The sequence below is a fragment of the Lutjanus erythropterus genome, chromosome 17 (genome assembly GCF_056507025.1).
Source record: "Lutjanus erythropterus isolate fLutEry1 chromosome 17, fLutEry1.hap2, whole genome shotgun sequence".
Taxonomy (NCBI): Eukaryota; Metazoa; Chordata; class Actinopteri; order Lutjaniformes; family Lutjanidae; genus Lutjanus; species Lutjanus erythropterus.
In genome coordinates, this window is record NC_139333.1 from 12821255 (window position 1) to 12842576 (window position 21322).

The following is a 21322-nucleotide window of genomic DNA, read 5'->3' on the forward strand; positions in this document are numbered from 1 at the left end:
CTCTGTCTCCCCCTTTCCTGTCATATCTTTGGCTGTCTTATCCTAATAAAGGTAAAGAGCCCAAAATATATATCTTTAAAAAAAAAAGAAAAGTTGGTAAATAACTGCTTTTTTAACACTGTCACTTCTTTGTAGCATTGTCTTACATTGGTGGTTTCCAGTCTTTGTGGCTTGTGGCCCCTCAAAGTGAAGTTAATGTATACTTGTGACACTTGATAGTGTGGACTTGTGATTATTCTGGTTAAACATCATATTCATACTTGTTAGTGGAAAGGCTCTTTGACAGTGTTGATGTATATGATGTATATGATATATGATTTTTGCCAGCTACTTCAAATTGCTGAAATATATGGGGGGAAAAAAGAACAGACAGTCCTAAAAACTGTCTTGATCCTTGTTTTTATTTACTTATTTACTTTTTATTTTTTTTTATTTTTTTTATTTTACTATTTTTTAAGTGCCGACCTTGCTCCTTTGTGCTCTCTTGTTGTTTTATGATTTATTTTTGTTTGAAGTATCTTTTTCTCCTCTACTTTTTAGTGTAATGATTTATTTCCTGTTTGCTGTTTGCCGCAGCATCATATCCGCCACTGTGGATTTATACATCAAATACTTTGACACGAACAAACAAGGTAATGGAATAAACTTTAAACAACACTGTCTATACAGTATTATGTTGTGTTTTTTTAATGTTGAAAAAGTATTGTAGTAATTTCAGACAGGAAAGGGCGGGGCATGGTTCAACACGAGCACAATTGAGTGTGACACTCAAAACAAAAAGTTTGAGCCGCTGAGAAAACAAACTAACGCTATCTTTGCCTGTTGACTGTAAGTTTTTAACTCTTGACATTCATCTACATTGTGAAATACTAGTTAGTTTGGATTGTCGTTTGATAGTTTGATTAATTCATTTTATTCATGGTTTATTTGGTAGGTTTTTTGGTGAGGAAAAGTTCATGCTGGGCAGCCGTGATCTCACCAAGCTAACGGTCAGCTAGCTAAAAGAGCTAAGTTTTGAGTTATAGCTGGTAAAGATGCGAATCACTATGAATCTTAAAGTTATATTAAGTCAAATGTGAGTGTTATTTGGTATTATTTGTATGTTTATCATTAGTTAAACACCGCAACTTCTCGCTGCTACTGTCTAATACTAAGGTAACATGCCTATTAAAAATCCAGGGCTTTATAGTCCTGAACATTTCATGTTTAACTTTGGTGCTCAGTGTCAGGGTCACCTCTGTTTTCAGGTGTGTGGAGGGCGAGTGAAGAGGCAGAAAATGTCTGAACTGAGCGATGAAGCCAGTGAATCAGAGCAGCTGGGTGCCAGTCTCTCCCTGTGGTTAGGTGACACCCTGGTACGACCTGAGGAGCTGGATGTCCCCCTGGACCTCCACACCGCCTGCTCCATCGGCCAGTACGACGTGGTGGCAGAGTGCATTAAAAAGTGGGTACCTAAATGATAATAACAGTATCAGCAGATGTGTCCTGATTTTGTATCACATTTCACTGTGTGTGTTGATATCTAAAGCATGATCTTGTTTCTTTTCAGGCGTGAGGTGGACCTGGATGGCAAAAACATTGGAGGATGGACCCCACTGATGTATGCGGCTTATATTGGACATGACAACATTGCAAATCTCCTGCTCGAGGCCGGTGTAAATGTAAATGCTACCACTGCCAAAGGATTAACCCCCTTGATGCTGGCCGCAAGCTGTGGGAATGAAAGTATTGCATATTTCCTGCTTCAGGTACAAAACAGCTGCATCAGTTCATGGCATGCTGTGTTGGTCTGTCATCAGAACATGTGTTTACATTTTTTTTTGTTTTTTTTGTGCAGAATCACCATGCAACATGATTACACTTAACAGCAACTTTAAACCGTACAGAGTGACTGGATTGTTTGCTTCAGAAAAACATTACATTCATATGTCTTTGTTTTGTGTATCTTGGAATTATTTTGGACTCTCAGTTAAGGTCTGACAAACACTGTTGAACTGAACTGTTGAACACTGAATTGATCCGAACAATCTGCAAACCTTCAGGCAAATCAGTTACTGCTTACCATTTAGTACAGCTCCAACTTTTTATGCAACTACTAACATCCCCCTGCAACCAAGCAATCAAAGTCATGGACAAGAAGCCACTAAAATTTCATCATTGTAATAATTAAAAAAATATATATTTAAATTACATTTAGATGTCCTCACTGTCTAACTCCACATATTTTAGTATTTTCATAACTAGACTTTACTACATTGCCACTAACATATGAGGTACATCAGAAGAAAACTATAAAAATTCAAGACGTCCTTTCCACAAAATCTGTTCTCAATCAAAGGTATGAATTACCTACCTGGCAATTTAAAGCAGATTCAGGATTTTAAAATGTTTTCTACAACAGTCCAGTCCTGGTTAAAAATTGGCCAGAGCTGTAATCATGACACAAACTAACTTATTTGTTTGTTTTATTTGTTTGTTTGTATTTGTGGTGTCATGAACAGTTGTTCCAGTTTTCTGTCATTATGTGGACTGATTTGAAGATTTTACATTTTACAATTGCTTGGACTATCAAATGCTCATCAAGGGACTAGTGTGGGAAATTAGCTTTGGCAATAATAACATGTACAGGACATGTTTTTCTGTACATGTCCCTTACAAATGACCTCAAAGCAAATCAGGATTAAACTCACAATCTGAGGTTTCAGCAATCTTCAGCATCGGTTAGATTTAAGAGACACTATGTCAAAAAGATTAGTTAAAGGAAATTTGTTTTTCTTACCACAAAAGCAAGGAGCTGAGTTGGAGCGGAAGGACTCTCGAGGCTGGACCGCTCTGTTCCACTGCACAAGCACAGGTCACCAGCAGATGGTCAAGTTCCTGCTGGATAACAATGCCGATGCCAATGTCAAGTGAGCGTTTTCATTCATCTCCAAACTACTGCAACATTACAGTCAGACAGAGGATTTCATGACTGTTTCTTTGAATCACAGGGAGCCGCAGTCTGGTTTCACTCCCCTGATGGAGGCTGCTGCCTCTGGACATGAAATCATTGTTCAGAACCTGCTTGACCATGTGAGTAGGTTCCCTCCACAAATTTGCTCTCTACTACTCATAGACAAGAAGTTTGCTAATTGTACTACCATACGACCCTGAGACCTGTTTTGTTTTTGTCATTTACAGAAAGTTAAAGTTGATGACCGCAACGCTAAAGGGGAGACTGCCCGTGCCCTCGCCATGATGTACGGCTATACCAAGATCGTCAGCCTCATTGACTCACGTTCTCCAAGGATCAAACCAGGTACTTGTTCAGGCAGCTTCACTTCTCAAGGTTTCATTTTACAAAATAAATTATCATTCTTTTTCTTTTCTGATTGTTTTTTTTTCATTTTGTGTGTGTGTTACAACGTGTCAGGACATTTTGAGGACCTGAGCTCTTCAGAGGACTCGGACAGCGCACCGCCAAGGATAAGGCCAATTCGAAATCGAGCTAAAGGAATTAGCATCCATGATGGGCCCCAGGCCATCGCCAAGTTCCGAGTAGGAGGCCCCAGCAAACTGTGTGGTAGTGTCACATAAGACATCCAGTCAACCTGAATTTGTATTGGTCACACATTAAGAGTATAGTGGTTCCTGTTGTTATATCAAATAACAAATAACAAATAACAAAAAAGGAAATATTACTAGTCTGTGTCTTCGAGGCACAGTTTAGATCTTTTGAAGTGGGGTTAGGGTTAGGGGGTTACCCTAACCCTAACCCCAACATGGAAGCTAAGCAATGTACTGCTCTGTATTTTCAGCCACTTAAAAAGTCCACCTGAAAAAAAATCGATATCAGTTTAAGCTTATGCTATATTTAAAATATTTTCACTGCTTTGATTTGCCATTAGATATCATTTTCCTGTAGGAAACAACTGTTCTATAGCCAAATATCACTCTCTCCTGCTCAAACCAGACTCTTTTGGCCAAAACAGTAAATTTACCTATTACCACTGCGTCATTCTCTTAGTGTCATTTTGTGACCGATTTTGCTCATGGAGTTTGGTTGGTTTGGAGAAAACAATATTTGGCTTATATAACAGTGGTTTCCCATTGGAAAAGGCTGTCTGATGGTAAATTAAAGTGGTAAAAATATTCCAACTATAGTGTAAACTTCAACTGATATTTTTTAATAGAATTTTTTTTGGTTGGCCTTTTTTAAGGGGCTACAATTGGGCTGCTGGCCGTGTCCGCAGCAGTGCATTGGTTTGCTTTTATGGCAGGACTCCTTGAGTGCTTAGAGACTGAAACGAGATTTCATCACAAATAAATGAGCAGAAAAAAAGAACAGACAATATATTTGCAATAAACCAAACAGCTTTACTCTGTAAAAAAAAATCTATTTCTGGCATTCTGCCATTAATTACTATGTAGCACAGTGGTTTGTTAATCCTGCTTTTCTCTTTGCAGAGCCTCCTGTAGTGCCACCAGGTTACATGACGTTTCGTGATATTGGTGAACAGAGTGAAGGCATCTGCTACCGTGACGTGACCTCACCCATCAACGAGCTAGATGGCCAGAGCAACAGCAGCAGAGGTGAAAGCACATGATTATCAGAGTTTTGTGACATCTGAAATACACTTTGTATGATCACTGATAAGACAAGCATTGTCCTTTGACATCTGTCAAAGAAATTAATTTTATTTGATACCACCACAGATGACAGTCCATTCTTTGACAATGACATGCCCACTATGAGGAGCAGCAGCAGCAGCAGCGAAGGCCTGCCTCATGTAGTCGGCCTCAACTGGGAGGGCTCAGTGGAGAGTAACGAGGTGAACACAAGCGCGCAGAAATCCCACTGTTTTGGAGTGATGTGATTTAGATGTCGCAGTGACACAGTGTGTCTTTCTCCATCAGGACTCTGATCAGTGCAAAAAGAGCAGCTCTCGCAGAGTCAACAAGGGCCATCACCCAAAAGGAAAGAACCGGCATGGAGGCAACGATGCAGCTCACTCTAGTGGTGCAGTGAACTGTGGGATGCGGTCACATGCTGGTCTTCCACCCTCCTACACTGGTCCAAAGGCATGTCTGTGTTTGCTCACCTTTTGAGTCTGTTTAGACTTGTCATTAACATGTGCCCTAGGTGGTACAGTAACAAGTGGACAGCTCTAAGTACATCAGTTCACACCTGGAATTAGGATGCATCTCAAGTGACCACTCGTGATTATTTGATTATTTTGCCGCTCGTTATGCAGATAAACAGCTACATAATTTCTCTTGTTTTTTAAACCAGTGGCCAACATTTAGGGACAAACAGACAATTTTTTTTACACAAAGAAAGATAGAATTTATCATACAACATTGGCCAAATAAACTTTTCACAAAGTTTATTAAATCAAAATTGGGAGTCTTGGGCCTTTCTCCACAGGCAACAGGCGTAGTATATTTGTAAAACTTAACATCTTTACTGTCAATGAAACACTGTCCTCTTTCATAAATGTAGTGTAAATGGGGAAATCTGTTGAAACTGCACATTCATATTCCTACTTGCTAAATTTTGGCAGGTTGGCCCCTAACACATTGGTTACACATTGCTGGAAGAATGTGGTCACATGTTGCACAGACCAAGTGAGAATGTGGTCTGAGCAATCAGATCTCAATGCCTCAATGTGTCTTTGGTGCATTCACACATGTACTTAGAGCTGCACTCCCCTTGTGATCAGATTGAGACACATTTTAATAGCATGTGTAAACAGAGTCTTGTTCTATCAGTCATATATAACTGGATATGTGTGTTTGTGGCCAGTTTATTCTGGAGTATCTTTGGTTCCTGACAAGCCCTACACTCTTCTCTTCCTGTAGGATTTGGCAGAGTTCTTGGAACAAATTGGCTTCTCTAAGTATCTCCCCTTACTTGAAGAGCAAGACATTGACCTGCGGATATTTCTCACACTGACTGAAAATGATCTGAAAGAAATCGGGATCACGTAAGAGACTTCAGGCACCTCTTTCACATTTACCACAGCACATACGGTGTTTGTTTTCTCATGGTGGGGAATGCTGAATCCGTTCTTGCTCTCCAGATTGTTTGGACCAAAGCGAAAGATGACCTCGGCTATCGCACGGTGGCACAGCAGCGCTCGACCACCCAGCGACGCTCTGGAACAGGCGTACGCTGACCAGCTTGAGGCTGAGATGCAGGAGATGGCCATTCAGCTACACAAGGTAACCACAGAAGAAGAACTTATGTAACTGCCATACAAATATTCATCATATCAGACTTATCTTGACTAAATTTAAAACTTTTTACTCACATTCATCTGACTAACTCAATCTGTGCAGCGCTGTGAGGAAGTGGAGAGCCTGCAGAGCCAGGTGTCTCAGGAGAAAGAGTTGCGGACTGTGATGGAAGGATGTCTCATGGAAGACAAGATGGCATGGAGGAGGGTCCATGCTGAGCTGGTGGAGAACCACCGGCTGGCTCAAGACATGAGTGCAATATTGGCGGAGATGAGAGCCTGCCGCGCTGAACTGCTCGCCTGTCTCACTACTGATGGGAACAGCAGAGATAAAGATAAAACAGAAGGAGATGCTGGTGTTAAAGGTGAGTTGAGGTGTCTTGTGCTGGATAATACCTTATATTATTATTAAAAAAAAAAAACTAGATTATTTTACTTCTCCTTGCAGCTGGGGAGGGCCTGACAGGCTCCAGTGTTGTACAGCTAATAGAGAAGCTGGATTCTCATGAAGAACGACTGGGTAAGATGGTGTAATGATCAGTGATTATAGTAGTTTTGTTTCATCAGTGGAGTCTAATGCTGGTCTCCATTTGTTTCACTGTCACAGTGGGGACCCTGCAAACTGTGCTTCAGAGTCTGAGGAGACTGAGTGCCCCTGAAAAAGTCTCAGATAGCTGGGAACGGCCTTAACTTTGACAGGTGAGTACTGGAAACTGTTGGAAACCCTCATTGGATGGACACAAGTGCCGAACAGATCCACAGCAGTGTTCATTTTGTCAATGAAAATTTTGACAATAAGTATTCATTGATGTTCTTTTATTTCAGGCCTTTGTTTTGTAAAGGACAAAACTATTGACAAATATTACAGAACATGTAACAAAACATATACTACAAAACTAATTTGCTGTGCAGTGCTCCACAGCTGGTAAAACAAGAGAAACTAACTTTTGTTTTTTGTCTTTGAAGAGGCTTTTACCAATATTCGACGGAGGGTGATCTCACCACCCTGAACAATCTCACTGAAATGGGAGAAGGCCAGAGACGAGGCCGGCCCAGCCGGAGCAGAGCGGCTCAGGGAGTGAAGCAGCTGACCTGCTGCTCCTCCTCTGGGATTGGCTGATGGACCAGAGCTCGCCAGATGTGGACAAGGCTGAGGGCAACGGCAGCTACTGCAGGGAAATGACAAACAGGCGATAAGGGTATGTGGCCCTCATGCTTGTGCTGGTGTTTACTGGACTCCTGTAGTTGGGCCGTGAAAAGGCACAGAGAGGAGGAGAGACTGATGGTGGATCAGAGGCTGCAATACTGTGAAATGTTTCTTAAAAAACTGTACTCTCTTCCCGTATGAAATGTGGTTTAAATTATGTTCATGCCACCAGCCGAAGAGGTACATTTCATAGAAGTAGTCAAAGTAAAATAAGTAGTTAAAAGAAGTTCTGCAGAGCTAAACTTTATTTTAATGAAATCTTGTTATCTGTATGCTGTGTTTAATAATGTCCTGCTGAATGCATTTTTAAGAGCTTAAGATCAGAGAAATGTGTGAAACTTGTATGGCAAGCCATTTTAACATTTAATAGCTAGGCTGGATATGTATTGCAGATATCTGTAATTAATTTCTTCCTATTCAAAAATAACATTTCAGATATCCACAAAGTAATTCTTCCCATACACAATTATCATTTCAGATATCCACAATGTAATTTTTACTAGGACAAATGACGTCACTTTTTCCCCATTCATGTGTATGGGGTTTGTCATTACAGATATCCGTAATTAAATTGCAGATATCCACAACTCGCATTGCAGATATCTACATATGAATTATGGATATCCCTAATTCCATTTAAGGATATCTCCAAATGCCCTTAATTCAAGATATCTGCTTTGTTTTTAGAGATATCTTAAAATGAGTTTTACCTAGCCAGAATTACATTATAGATATCTTGAGTTGGAATTACGACTAGTCAAAATTATGTTGTAGATATCTCTAGCTGGGATTATGGATAGTCATAATTCAGATGTAGATATCTATAATCGGGTTGTGGATATCTTGGAATGGATTTTGATTAGAGATATCTCGAATTGGAGATATCTTTTACCTGCAATCTACCTAGTCAGAATGTAATTGCAGATATCTTGTATTGGAGTTTTGACAAGGCGAAATGACATTGCACATATCTGTAAAAGTGGGAGGCGGGAGCAAGTGGGTGGTAGGAGCAGCTTGCCATGTGTATGGCTATAGGGCTTCGTATTCAATCAATCAAAACCCTTCAAACCAAATTCCTTGGCGATAAACTTGTTCTATTTCGTGGCATTTTCTGACAACCTTGTTCACAACGGCAACCGCCATTTCTTCTACTTTTTCTTCTTCATGTGCATTTCTTCTTCTAACACTGTTCAATTGTTTTGTTTACTGAGCCAGTATCCAATGGAAGGCTTGCCATAATAATGAGCAACGAATGGGAAGCCTCGCATGAGCAACATCTTGCACAACAATTCTGACTAGTCATAATTACGTTTGAGATATCTTTAATTTTCATTCCACCTAGTCAAAACTGAATTACAGATATCTATAATTGTCATTTAGGATGTGTGACGTCATTTCGGATATCTGCAATTCTGTTTTGACTAGTCAAAATTGAATTGCAGATATCTCTAAATGTACTTTTGACTAGTCAGAATGAAGTTATAGATATCTTCAATGAAAATACTTACTAGTCATAATATAATTACGACTAGTCAAAATGAAATTATTGATATCTATAATGTTAATTCCAGATAGTCAAATTTAGCTATTAAATGTTAAAACGGCTTGCCATAAAACTTGTCAGTTAATTACAGCAGTATGATATGTTATACCAGGGAATGACTTTTCAGTCCGTTGTACTGTAACGCTGTGGACATTTACACATGTAGATGCAGAAATATAAAATAAGAATGAAATATTCAGATGTACCACATTTCAGTCTGCAGTGCAATCAATTGCTTAGTTGTCATTTAGTAGATTAACTGTGCAACTTCTTGAACGTGATCTGTTTTACCCCGAAATCCTCCCAAATCTTGTAAGTGTCAGGCAGTCTTGGTTGTATGTAGTCTGACTTAAAACCTTGATGGCTGAAGGTTGAGGATGGATATTTAAATGCTGTGCTATTTTTCTACTTTTGTATATGCATCACTGGGGAAAGTTCCATAATAACCTTTAAGCATAATGTACTTAAGTAGCCTGAGAGAAAACTAGATTTCTGCGCCTCCTTTTGGCTCTGTTTTCAAGCTTTTAAAATATCTAGCCATGAGGTTGGTGAGATAGTTGATTGTTGAGTTTCATTCCCAAAACATCAGTATCTGATGACCTGGGAATAAGACTCAACAATAAATTCTTTGTCCAGAATCACGTATCACACCTTTAAAGCAACACATCCTTGTTAGAAACACATTTTGCTTTATACTTTTATGTGCAAACAGACAATTGTGACAAAAACATTAATTTCGTGACAGTTTGAAGAGAATATCTGCAGATTTATTGCAAGTCTTACAGTTGACTATTTATGTTAACAGAGACAGACGAAAAACTGAGTGGTTATGTGCACTCAAAACAAAAATCATCTAAATAAAAAAACAAAACAAAAAACGAGCAGCAGCATCGTCCTTTTAGGAGAGATTACGTGATCAGTTGTATGAAAGAGGTCAAGTAGCAGTAAAATGTAGCATGTAACATGAATAACAATGAAAGGAGATGTTTCATTAGTGCTTAAAAAAATGATTTCAATATGTTTTAATGTGTCTTCATGTCCAAGAGGTTATCAGGGACCATTTTCTCAGAGACATCACTAATATTTTACACTTAAATCTTGTTTTTGTAAAAGCTCTTTTATGGGGTTCATCAGGCTCTGTATTAGGCTAGCAGTGGTGCAGGATATATTGTAATTATTTTAGATATTATTTAGATTGAGACTTTTTTTTTCCAGACTTTTAGACTGCCTCTTGGTCTTTATGTGTGATTCCCAGACACTCCAGGGCCTGTGCAGATGTTTGATTTAATCAGGTGGCTCAGATTAGTCTGACTCTACTGATGTGGTCAATATTTAGATTTCCGTCACTACAGGGCAGTTCTGCGCACACTAAGCCTCAGGTTCAGGGATTCCCCTTCTCCTGAGTGCTGGGATGTCCTCATATGGAGGACATCTGAAAATCTTCTACTGTCCCCGTAGCTTTGGCAGTAAATCGATGTGATGACAGTTGCTGCTCAGTAACAACCTTGGCTCGATATGGACGTTGCTTAGCAGCTGATCACATACACCAGCCTCAGGCCTGCAGGCTTTAAAATGAGCCTGCAGGCTCCACCCACCTCATACATCACTGCTCTGCTCTTGTGACTGACAGGACAACTGTAGATTTGTTCATGGGAAAGATGGAAAACTACTTGGGATGGTGATTACGGCACCAGTGACAAGAATACAGGATGTTACTGTGTCACTAAAACCTAGCTGTGTCTAGTAGGAAGGTAGGTCCCCATGCACCCTATGGATATATTTTTCTAACATACTGTTTTGTAATCCTTAAAGTGTCCAGTAAACAAATATTCATGTACCTGCTGTCCGTTTTGCAGCCATCTTTGGATTTCAGACTGAAAATCTAGATAGTCTTAGAACTACAGATCATTCAAAGACAAATGACCTAAATTTTCTGTCTAATTATTAGCCTTTCTTCATAGACTTTGAGAAAACTGCTGAGGAGGTTAAAGAAGAGGAACAAGAGATTTGACTATTAAGAGCCTCTTAATGATGATGACTATACAGCAGCACAATGAAGGGAATAACAGTGCTGACTGTTTGTGTAGCAAGTTCTGTCACGGAAGAAAGCCTGATTTATTTTTTTTATTTCTTTAGTTTCAATAAGCAAAACCTGTTAAAATCATGAAATAAATGTCAATAAATTCTTATGTAAAAGTTACATAGAAAAACTGGGTAATTTGTCTCTATAATATGTAATTTTCACCGGAAATCCAAAATGGCTGTCAAATGCCCCCCTGGACAATATTTCAAGTTGGGAGCATCAAAATATCTTTACAAAAGGATAACAAAAAATATGTTAGAATAATATATCCATAGGCTGCAATGTGATTTACACATTTGATGGCAGACCGGAGTGGAAAACACAAACACTTGTGATGCTGAGTGGCATCCAAAGTGTAAATGTGCCAAAATAAACAGTTTGTTGAGAGTTGAGACCGGATTGATAAAATATTCTCCATCACTCAGTGATAATTTACTCATATCATGAAGGTCTGCCAGTAAAACTGACAACTACACCCTGGGTACTACAGCACTGGGATGATAGTAACAGTCAAATTTCACCCAAGACGAAGCTGTTCCGTTGAGGTACATCTGGACAGAAGTTGTCTCTGTTGGCCTCTACACTTGTCTGTCGTGCATCTCACCAGCAGTGAGCTGGACAAACTATGAAAGGCAAATAACTGGTACTCAGAGCAGCACACATTGTGTCTAGCTGGTGGACTGGAGGCTAGAGATGTTGGCGGGTTGCCAGTTGGGATTGCTGGGCCCGTGAGAGTAAAGTGCAGTTGGGAGAAAAATGAATAGGTAGTGTTCTTCTTTCCTCTCACTAAGATGCCCCCGAGCAAGACTTTTTATCCTGACTGCTCCACTGGAACTGCTCAGCAGACAAGAGTAGAGGGCTGGATGTACTGGGCAGCTGCCAGGTTTGAATATGCACAGCAGCTGAATGAATATATGAAGCTCAGTGCAAGTTCAAATGAATCCCATCTACACTGACTGTGATTCATCAGAAAAGCTTTGTATACCCTGAAGGGTAGTTAAAGGGATAGTTCAGATTCTTTGAAGTGTGGTTGTATCAGTTAGGTAGCTTATCCACAGTCAGTGTATTCTCTGCACCAGATGTTGGTCAACATGCTCCAAATTTGGAAAAGCAGAGAGGAAGTACCAGCAGCAACAGGGTCAGCAAGGTATTTTAGACATTCAACAGGTCCACCTAAAAAAAAACAGTTTAAGTTTAAGCTATATTTAGAATATTTTCATCAGTTTTTCTTGTCATCACACAGTCTTTTGACTCTTTTTTATAAGCCAAAAACCAGACCAACCAGATTCTATAGAAAAGATCAGTCATTTTACCAGACAGACCACAGGAGTTGCTGCCTTGATCAGTTGGTTGGTGTTACTGTCTCACTTTTGTGCTTTAAAAGCTTAGTGCAGATTCACAGAGGTCACATAACGACACAAACAAACTGGGGTAAATGTCGTCCCTCAACTCGTGTGTTCTACAAGGTAAAAAGTGATTTTGCCAGTGGAGTTTGGTTAGTTTGGAAAGAGTGATATTTGGCTTATATGAAGCCAGTTTCCTGTTGGAAAAAGGTGTCTGATGGTAGGTAAAACATTTTAAATATAGCATACTCATGAACTGTTACTGATTTCTTTAGGTGGACCTTTTTTTAAGTAGCTTAATTAGCTTTAGTTGCTGATCCTGTCCAGAACAGTTCATTGCTTAACTTCCGTGTTGCTGCCCTTCTCTGCTTCTCCACACTGGGGGTGTGTCAACCAGCAGCTACTGTGGGTAATAACACTGACTATCGATAAGTACCTCATACAACCCCACTTCAAATAATCAGAACCATCCATTTAAACTAGTCTCTCTTAAATTAAGCTGACAAAATGACTTCACTGGTCCAGGACAACTTCAAGTGTCAATTCAGTATGTATTGCTTGAATAGAGAGGCTTTTCTCATATAAATTAATTCAACATTATCTACAGTCCTTCAAAATAATTGCTAAGCATTATGTACACACATTAACAAGTCCCTTAAGATGAGCAGACAATTGTTCCTTTACAGCCTTCACGATTTTACTGAGGGATTTAAAAACAATGTAAAATGCAGCAAGTGTGAATTCACCAAAAATATTTTTATATTCTCTGAATATCTATCGCAACATCTGTTTATATACAGATTCATCAATGGTTCAAATTCACCAGATCAAATACAAACATGAATCTACTCACATCTGTGTTTGCTCTTGAATGGCTGGAGAGCACATTTAAACCTCTTCCTCCTCCCATCACACCTCTGACTGATCTTACTTCAAGTGAACACACGCACACACAGAGGCGTCCTTTCCACAGAGACAAAACACTCCGGGCCCAGGAATGAAGACTTCTCGTTAGTTTGTGGTGTGCGTGTGTGTGTGTGAGATCCAGGCCGGTGTGAGGGCCGATTCCTGCTCCCACAGAGCAGCAGCTCAGGTGTACTCACACAGGTGACCACAGCCAGCAGGACAGTGGGCGCTGCTCTTGAGCCAGTTCATAATGTGCTCCAGATGCCCGCCATGGCTGCAGCCCTGACACCACACAAACAGTCCCTTCACCACATGGTGGCACACTGCACACACACTGGCACACTGGTGGCACCTAGAGGAGAGACGCAGGGTACTCATCAGAGGGCGGTTCATGACAGAATAAAATTAATATTCAGTGTACTATGAAGAGACTGCATTTATACCAGCAGGTGTAAGCTTTACTAGACAACCAGCAGAGAATCCAAGTAGTTTCTGGTCCCAACCATTTGACATACACATGTAAAGATGGACGATGCGCCTTCACTTCCTCCCACTGAACAAATATAAAGCCTATCCTGGATATATGAGTACTGCCTTCTTGTGCTGGTGGCGTCATTTGGAGCCTGAGTCTGCACAGCAGTAAAAAGGGTTGGAGCTGAGGTATCAAAAAATATCAGACAATGTCTGTCACGTCTGATGAAGGGCTGGTGCCCGAAACATCACATGCGGTGATACTATTAAAAAAACTCTTAAGGAGCAGTTTCTGGTATGCAGAACTATGTTTTTGATTTTTGTACTTGTTCTTCTGTCCAGCACCCAGTACTCATCAGTTTTGGATGTGTGTGCTGTTTTTTAAGTCTACAGTTTGGAGCTGAGGTATCCCATACATGATTTGATTTTTTAGTTGACCCATGTCCCATCTGTCACATACAGAGGGAGCAGTTTATGACCTGTACTACAGTCAGCCACCAGGGGGCAATCAAGATGTTTTGACTTCAATGTGGGGCAATGGTCATATTGTCCAGCTTAATATAAGGCGGATGGCTGTGACCAGGAAAAGTCTAGTACAACACTTTGCACAAACAGATTTTTTTTTCATTTCAGCTTTTGTAAAGATTAAACAAGATACACATGTTAATGTTGAGTTTAGAGTTGTTAGCAGGTGTATTTTTTCCCTTTGAACAGACCATGCCAACTGTTATGCTAAGCAAAGTTAGCTAGCTGCTAGCTGTAGCTTCATACTTAGCGTACAGATGTGTGGCATCAATTTTATTATTATTAGATCTTGAAATTTTTGTTTGTTTGATGACAAAACCTACTGACTTCAGCTCAACAGGATCAGTCATGGACCAATTAACTGGTTGGATGATTATCTGACATTTTGAGATAATCTGTATCAGCTGATGTCTACACTCACAAGACCAATAAACAAAATTCTGAATACTGATATTATTGAATGGTGTCAATTCTGACATTTTGTACCCCATTCTCAAGTAAACACCAGTCATGTTCTGAAAGCATAACCCAATGAATTTTTCTATTTCATTAATTTATAAAGATTTCATCTAAAACAATATGTTACTGACCTAGGTAACCATGTATACATAGCACTCTGGCATCAAATGGCAATGCAGTGTCCATACCTGTCACAAATCCAGCCCTTGTTGCTCATTGGCCGCTTGCAGTTGCTGCAGTTGATGTGCAACGTTGTAGACGTCTGGTTGAGGCAGGTGATGGCGCTGCATGTGCTCAACTTGATGACCTCATTGGACACGTTCCACAGCTCGAATCGCTGCAGGAGGTCTATGTAGGACATGTACCAGTGCTCCTGAAATGGAAACACAACTCGTTGAGGGTTTCCTGTTTGGTCTGCTCAGAGCTTCCAAATGGCAATGCCATAATTCAATGTTAACAGTCTCTTAGTGTTTTAGTAGTGGACAGGCAACAGTCTTATATAAGGCCTAAGGAATCCCTAAACTTTGCTTGATTTCTTTTTTATTTACATGATGAATTTGGGGAATTATCCTCCTCAATCAGAGCATTTCGAGCAAAATATAAGATTCTTCATTACAAAAAAGGTCTAGTCCAACACTGCTGTATTTCAATGCAGTTTTCAAATCACTAAACAAGACACCAGTATTTTTCCAATCTGACCTGGGTGAGGTCATCAATCTCTTTACGTATCCGGTCCCCCAACACGATAAGCACAGACACGGCCATCTGCACGTCACCCTGCTCGGCGTAGTAGCTCAGCATCTCCCGCACAATTGGACAGAAGAAGCTGGCGGGCAGATGTGGGCTGAAGAGCGGCTGGGAGATAGAGATGAGTGAGAAGGACTCGATGGGCGTCAGACAGGTGACTTCTGCCTCATTGCCGCTGACATGCGGGGAGTCGGCTTTGTCCTGCTGAAGGTGCTCTGGAGCAGACGGGTTATCCATGATCTCGTGGCGCAGCTGAAAGGCCTCCTGGGGCAGCGTGTACTCCTGCTCCTCTGTTATGACAAAAGGAGAAGGCAGAGATAAAATAAGACAAAGGAGTGCTGAGCATGGAGGCAGTTATAAATAGAAGCGACTGAGGTAAGCAACTCTTTCATTTCCGCAGAGATGAGACCATGACTGACCTGTTTGGTTGTCGTGCTCCATAGAGTAAAGGTCATCATCATCTAACTCGGCATCACCAAACATATATTCGGCCTGGCCCTCGCTGCCTTCTGTCTCCTCATTTTCTGAAGGGAAATTGAATGAATGGTTTATTTAAACAAGTCTTCAATGTTATTCAGAGAACATACGGACAACCTAGGAATTTTAATGTCCACTCTCACCTTCATTATTATTGCTGATGAGTGAGTTCCCAGGCTCCAGGTGGATGTTGTCCTGCCTGCTCTCACCTTTACTGCGCTCCAGTCTGCTCTCTGTGCCCATCCCTGAGCCCATTTCCTTCATGCTGAAACTGAAAGCGTAATGTACATCATGAGCATTAGATGTTAGTCTGTAAATGACTGGTGCTGCTGTTTTGCAATGGCAGACTAAAGAGCTAATTTACCTGTTCATTAAAGGCAACGTGCCCAGTTTACTGAGGTTGTGGTTTGGACCGGGTGTTGTGAGGTTTGCTGGATCAGAGAACATGATTCTCAACATGGTCCATGTTGTGGAAACCTTTGAATTACAGAAAAAAGACAAACACAAATACTTTATAACATTATCAGAAGTAATGGGTTACAAAGTGATGGGCTACTGTAATCACATTACTTTCTCCTAAAGCAGAGCATGACTACAATTTCAGTATTACATTAGAGATCTAACTTTTGGTTACTTACACCTGCTTGAAAGACATGCACAATAAATGTCAGGGAAAACTGAAGCTCCAGCAGTTGGGATATTGCACTTGGCCATGTTGCACACATTTTATATCTTAAACTGTCAAACTGCATTTAAACTGACATCAAAACGTAGTGGGATTGTTTGAAAAAAATAATAACAGAATAAAACAGCACTGAGTAGATATTTGTTCCGGTACTGATCTGTCTGACCTGAGGTCTTTTGAGCTCCCGTGCCACTTTGGCGTTGTGGTCACACAGCTCCGCAAATGGCTTCCCGCTGAGGAGGTAGAGTTGTGCTGTCTTAACAAACCAGTCCATGCGGTTACTGTCCAAGTCTGTCTCAAAGACACTAAGGGCACTGGACACGTGGGCAAACTGTTCTGTCGGGTCAGGCTTCTTGAAGAAAAAGATGGGGTAGCGTCGGTCACCTCCGGCGAAAGGCTTCCTGTTGGCGTCACTGCTGATCAGACTCTCCTTGGCTGCAAAAGCCAAATCACCGAACAGTCCAAAGCACAGACCCTCTGGGTTGGCTTTGTCAACAGGACGAGTGGCGTCCTTGAACATGTGTTGGTAGAGTGTACTGTCCTTAGAGCCAGAGAGCAGGAAGTGAGGGTCGTGCTGGTGGCGCCACACAATACCAGTGGTCACATCCTTGTGTTCCTCAAAGGTGGCGAAGGGAATGAAAGGTCTGCGGACGTCCCACACATAGATGTTGTGGTCCACCATCATGGAACAGGTGGCTAAATGAAACTTTCTCTCAGGCCGCCACTTGACCCGTGCCACTGAGGCGATTGTCTGGACACAATAAATCTCCTTTGCCCGGTTAGTTGTCATGTCCCACACTTTGACCATCTTGTCCCTGCCTCCAGTGGCCAGCCAGCCCCTAAAATGGAAATAAATGGAGAGATGAGTGAATAACCATAATAAAAAAAATAAATAAAACAACAACTAAAGCAAGTGACATACAATATGCCCCTAAGAAACCTTTTGAAAGGAAAACCTTCAACTTGGTCAGTTGGATTACATCACCAAGCCTATGTTCACACTGCACACAAAAGTGGCTCAAATCAGATTTTTATCTGCTCATGTGACTCAGATCTGTTTTTTTCATAAGCACCACAAGTCACATCTAATGTTTTTAATTTTGATTTAGGCCACTTTCATATTTCTTTGCAATATGACCTCAGTGTGAACAGTCATGTCAGCATTAACTTTACGCCACTTACTCGCCTCAAGTGTTTTGCCACAAGGCTCAAAAGAAACAAGAGGAGCTGACAGATGTCGCTAAAAGTAATTCTCAACATCCTGAAGTTTTTAGATAAAATCTGTTCCTGTGAAGCCATTCACGTCACAGTCCTACCACTCCTGGCTCCGACTCCGCATCCACACAAACCTCTGTACAAAAGTAGCGGCCATTGTTCCACAAAAAAGCCATAATTAAAAATGTGTCTCTTTCTCCTCATTCTTGTTCTGTTATCATCTGTTCACAAATTTGCTGACTTCCCCTGCACATCAACTTATGAATGTAAACACTGACTTCGGTGGCCTACATTTTTACCTCCGTATGGCAGCGTGTTGTGTGTGACGTCTGTGTTGCTGTTTTGCACATTCAGGTCAGTTCAGGACTGTCACCAGTTCTTACTAGAATCTGATGTTTGCCAAATTTTAAAAAAATATGTGACAGATAAAAAAGAAAAAATCTGATCTGAGCAGTAACACTGCAGGCCTAATGCTAAAGCCTGCAGTGTGAATGTGGCCAAAGTCACTTTCTTATACCTGTCATCAGGGTGCCAGTCGCAGCAAAACACAGGACCCGTATGAGCAGTGAACATTCGCTCGTAGCGATCCGGTCGCCTGATGTCCCACAGCTGGACGTTGCCATTCTCAAAGGATGCAGCAAAAGTGAAATAATCCTTCATGCTGAACTGGACGTCCCTCACACTCTCTGACTGACCTAGAAGAAACAGAGTGTATTACACTTGTGGGAAATAACAATTATACACTAAGGTTGTCAAAAGTATCAATACTTTTTCAATGCCATGTCTTCCAATTATATAATATCTGTTAATTACAGTACTGAAAGTACCAAAGCTATTCAAAAAATGATTTAAGTGCTCATTCAAGCCCCAATAATCTAATATTGTACCTGAGAAAGTGCTGACAGACTCCTTCTTCCGCAGGTCAAAGCACTTCATGAATCCGTCCTGTGAGCCACTTAGCAGCATGTAAACCTCTGTGGGGTGAAAGCACACCTTGTTCACAGTGCGTTTGTGCTCAGTAAACAGCTGGTCCTGCTTGTTACGAGAAGGTTTCCCCAGGTTCCAGGTGACCACCGCCCCATTGGTGGCAGCCGTGGCCAGCAGGTTCTCTTCCATCTGGTGCCACATAACATCTGCACAGCTGAAGTTGAGCGAAGGTTTGCGGCCAACACGTAGATTCAGCTTTTCCGCAAACTGCTCCTCCTCCAGTGCATAGATCTTGAAGATGTTGCGGCCGGCCACCACCACCTGTGTGGCATCACGGCACACGCTGATGGCGTTGGCAGGAGCATCCAAGTGGCAGAACATGGTCCTGCCACTGACAGCACTGCTGCTGAGGGCTGTGGTGACCCGTGACATCTTCTCCATGTTCCTGGTGCACACAAACAGTTATTTGACTAGAGCTCAGAAACAGTAAAAGTGAGAAAATGCATCAGGTGACCTGCAAATTAATTTGCTACTTTTACTTTTATTTAAAAACATGTATGTTAGGTTAATTTTGTCTTGTTAGTGCCCTGGACCACGGTGATGGCTTAACTGAGGTTGGTCCCCAGGTGTTGCTTGGTGGCTGCCCACTGCTCCTAATGCCGAAAACTAATTTTACTATACGTTGCACTTCTATGACTGTGTATGTGATAAATCAAGTTGATTTACCTTTTATTTTTACAGCACTGCTATAAAAAGCATCTGAGCAAAATGTAAAATGATTTCAAGGCAGTTGATCCAATCCACCAGAAGGTGGCACTCAAACAAAATAATATGCTAGATTTATTCAGTAGATGATGGTGTAGGGGAGCAAGAGAGGTGGCAGCGTGTAACAAACATATCAGTACACAGTATATCTATTTTAACATTTTGCACTATGAAACATCTGCAGTACTTACTTGTTGAAGAACCAGACACCTTGTCAATGTCCACAGCAGCACAGAGTCCTCCTCATGTGCTCCCATGAGAGGCAACTTCCTTGTAAGAGATTGACATGTGAGTAATACACACAATCACATAATCAATCATAATAATCAATCACATCAACTGACACTCTTGTTTTCACTTTAAATGTAAAGACAAAATGCCAAACATTCTTTGTAGTGTACTTACTAGGGCTGCAGCTAATAAGTATTTTCATTACCAATTAATCTGCTTATTATTTTCACAATTAATCAATAAATTGTTTGGGTGTTGTGATGAGGATTTTTCACAATTTTTTGACATCTTATAGGCTAGAGTATTGTCTTGAATTAAATTTCTTGTTCAACAAACAGTACAGAACCAAAAGACTCTTCATTTACTATTATAAATGACAGAGAAAAGCTGCAAATTCTGATATTTACGAAGCTGGAACCAGCAAATATTTTCCTTGAGAAATGAAACGCTTAATTGATTTTCAAAATATCTTGCAATTTCCTTTTGATTAATCAGTGAATTGCTGCAGCCCTAACCTGAGTTTATCATTTCAGAACAGATGTCCGTTATGTAAACTTTTGTAAGACAGACATGGAAACTCTGACTGATGCATGCTTATTTTACACAGACTTGAAACTGAAAACAGAAACTTTGACATCGTTAATCATATCAAACGAGGATTTTGTTTTCGTTTTTAAACAGTGAGCATATAAAAAGATGTCAACTATTCGTTGTAATTACTGAATAAAACTAGAAATGTCCCGGTAACAACAGGGAAGGGGGACGATGTAGCTGCATACCAAGGCATTTATTATAACAGGATAATCCCCTTAAGATGTTTTATCTCGTCAGTTCTAAAATAATATATTTATATTACAGATTATATTTTTCAACATATTATTATTTAAGTTTTAGACACTAACAGATCTTCATTTTTTTTGTTTACATTCATCTCGTGTGTCTACCACATCTCATTTATGTTAATCACTTATTATCTCGTGCTAGGGACTGATTAATAGCTACTTAGTGCTAACATTACGATATGATGACGCGGTTAAAGACAATAGCAGTGTGAAATTACCTACTCACACAAGTTTACCACCATTAAGATTGACTACAAATATCACTGTCCATTATCTAGTACTACAAGTTTGATTTCGTGCTTTAGTGATTCTTCGTTTTACTCCAAGTTGGAGCTATGCTTATCCGTTAACTTCTTTACGGAGTTAACCAGTCTGCTGGTGTTTTGTGTACAATTAGCTACACTCTCTGTACAGTGTGCTTAGACCATAAACATGACTGGAATGTCACGCTAATGCTAGCTAGCTAAACTACCTACCGAGCACTTTTGCAAAGACGAAATGTGCACAGCACAAGTTTTAGTATGTCAAACAATCGGCAAAATATCAAAAAATATATAATTATGGAGAACTATGTCCATGCAAAGTCAATAACAAAAGTATTCCTTGGTACAAACCTGAAACTGTTGCTCACTATGCTATGCAGTACTGGAAGTAGTACGTTCCGCTGTAATCTCGCGA

The 21322-nt window shown here is 40.5% G+C and overlaps 2 protein-coding genes across 6 annotated transcripts; one reads left to right on the forward strand and one right to left on the reverse strand.

Moving 5' to 3' along the window:
• The first annotated feature begins 449 nt into the window (after positions 1–449).
• Positions 450–7312, forward strand: anks3 (ankyrin repeat and sterile alpha motif domain containing 3). Its single transcript, XM_084740718.1, has 16 exons — positions 450–828; positions 1248–1444; positions 1550–1748; positions 2788–2909; positions 2991–3072; positions 3181–3298; positions 3413–3562; positions 4447–4572; positions 4696–4811; positions 4897–5061; positions 5842–5966; positions 6063–6204; positions 6322–6583; positions 6667–6738; positions 6826–6917; positions 7185–7312. Exons 2-15 carry the CDS (start codon positions 1278–1280, stop codon positions 6906–6908), a joined length of 1929 nt encoding a protein of 642 aa, XP_084596844.1. The 5' UTR covers positions 450–828; positions 1248–1277; the 3' UTR covers positions 6909–6917; positions 7185–7312.
• wdr24 (WD repeat domain 24) lies at positions 1319–21320 on the reverse strand. 5 transcript variants are annotated; one of them, XR_014772169.1, is made up of 13 exons: positions 21259–21320; positions 19763–19841; positions 18767–19251; positions 18397–18574; positions 16831–17503; positions 16344–16456; positions 16123–16250; positions 15922–16026; positions 15455–15792; positions 14944–15128; positions 13248–13652; positions 2780–2880; positions 1319–1452 (listed from the first exon to the last, which is right to left on the reverse strand). XR_014772169.1 is itself a non-coding variant. In XM_084740714.1 (11 exons), the coding sequence occupies exons 3-11, from the start codon at positions 19245–19247 to the stop codon at positions 13484–13486; spliced, it is 2370 nt and encodes a 789-aa protein (XP_084596840.1). In that variant the 5' UTR covers positions 19248–19251; positions 19763–19841; positions 21259–21320; the 3' UTR covers positions 13067–13483. The 5 variants fall into 5 exon arrangements, 2 of the variants coding, with proteins under 2 accessions (XP_084596840.1, XP_084596841.1); XR_014772167.1 differs by lacking the exons at positions 1319–1452; positions 2780–2880 and adding an exon at positions 6394–6529; XR_014772168.1 differs by lacking the exons at positions 1319–1452; positions 2780–2880 and adding an exon at positions 7249–7387.
• Between the last annotated feature and the right edge of the window lie 2 nt (positions 21321–21322).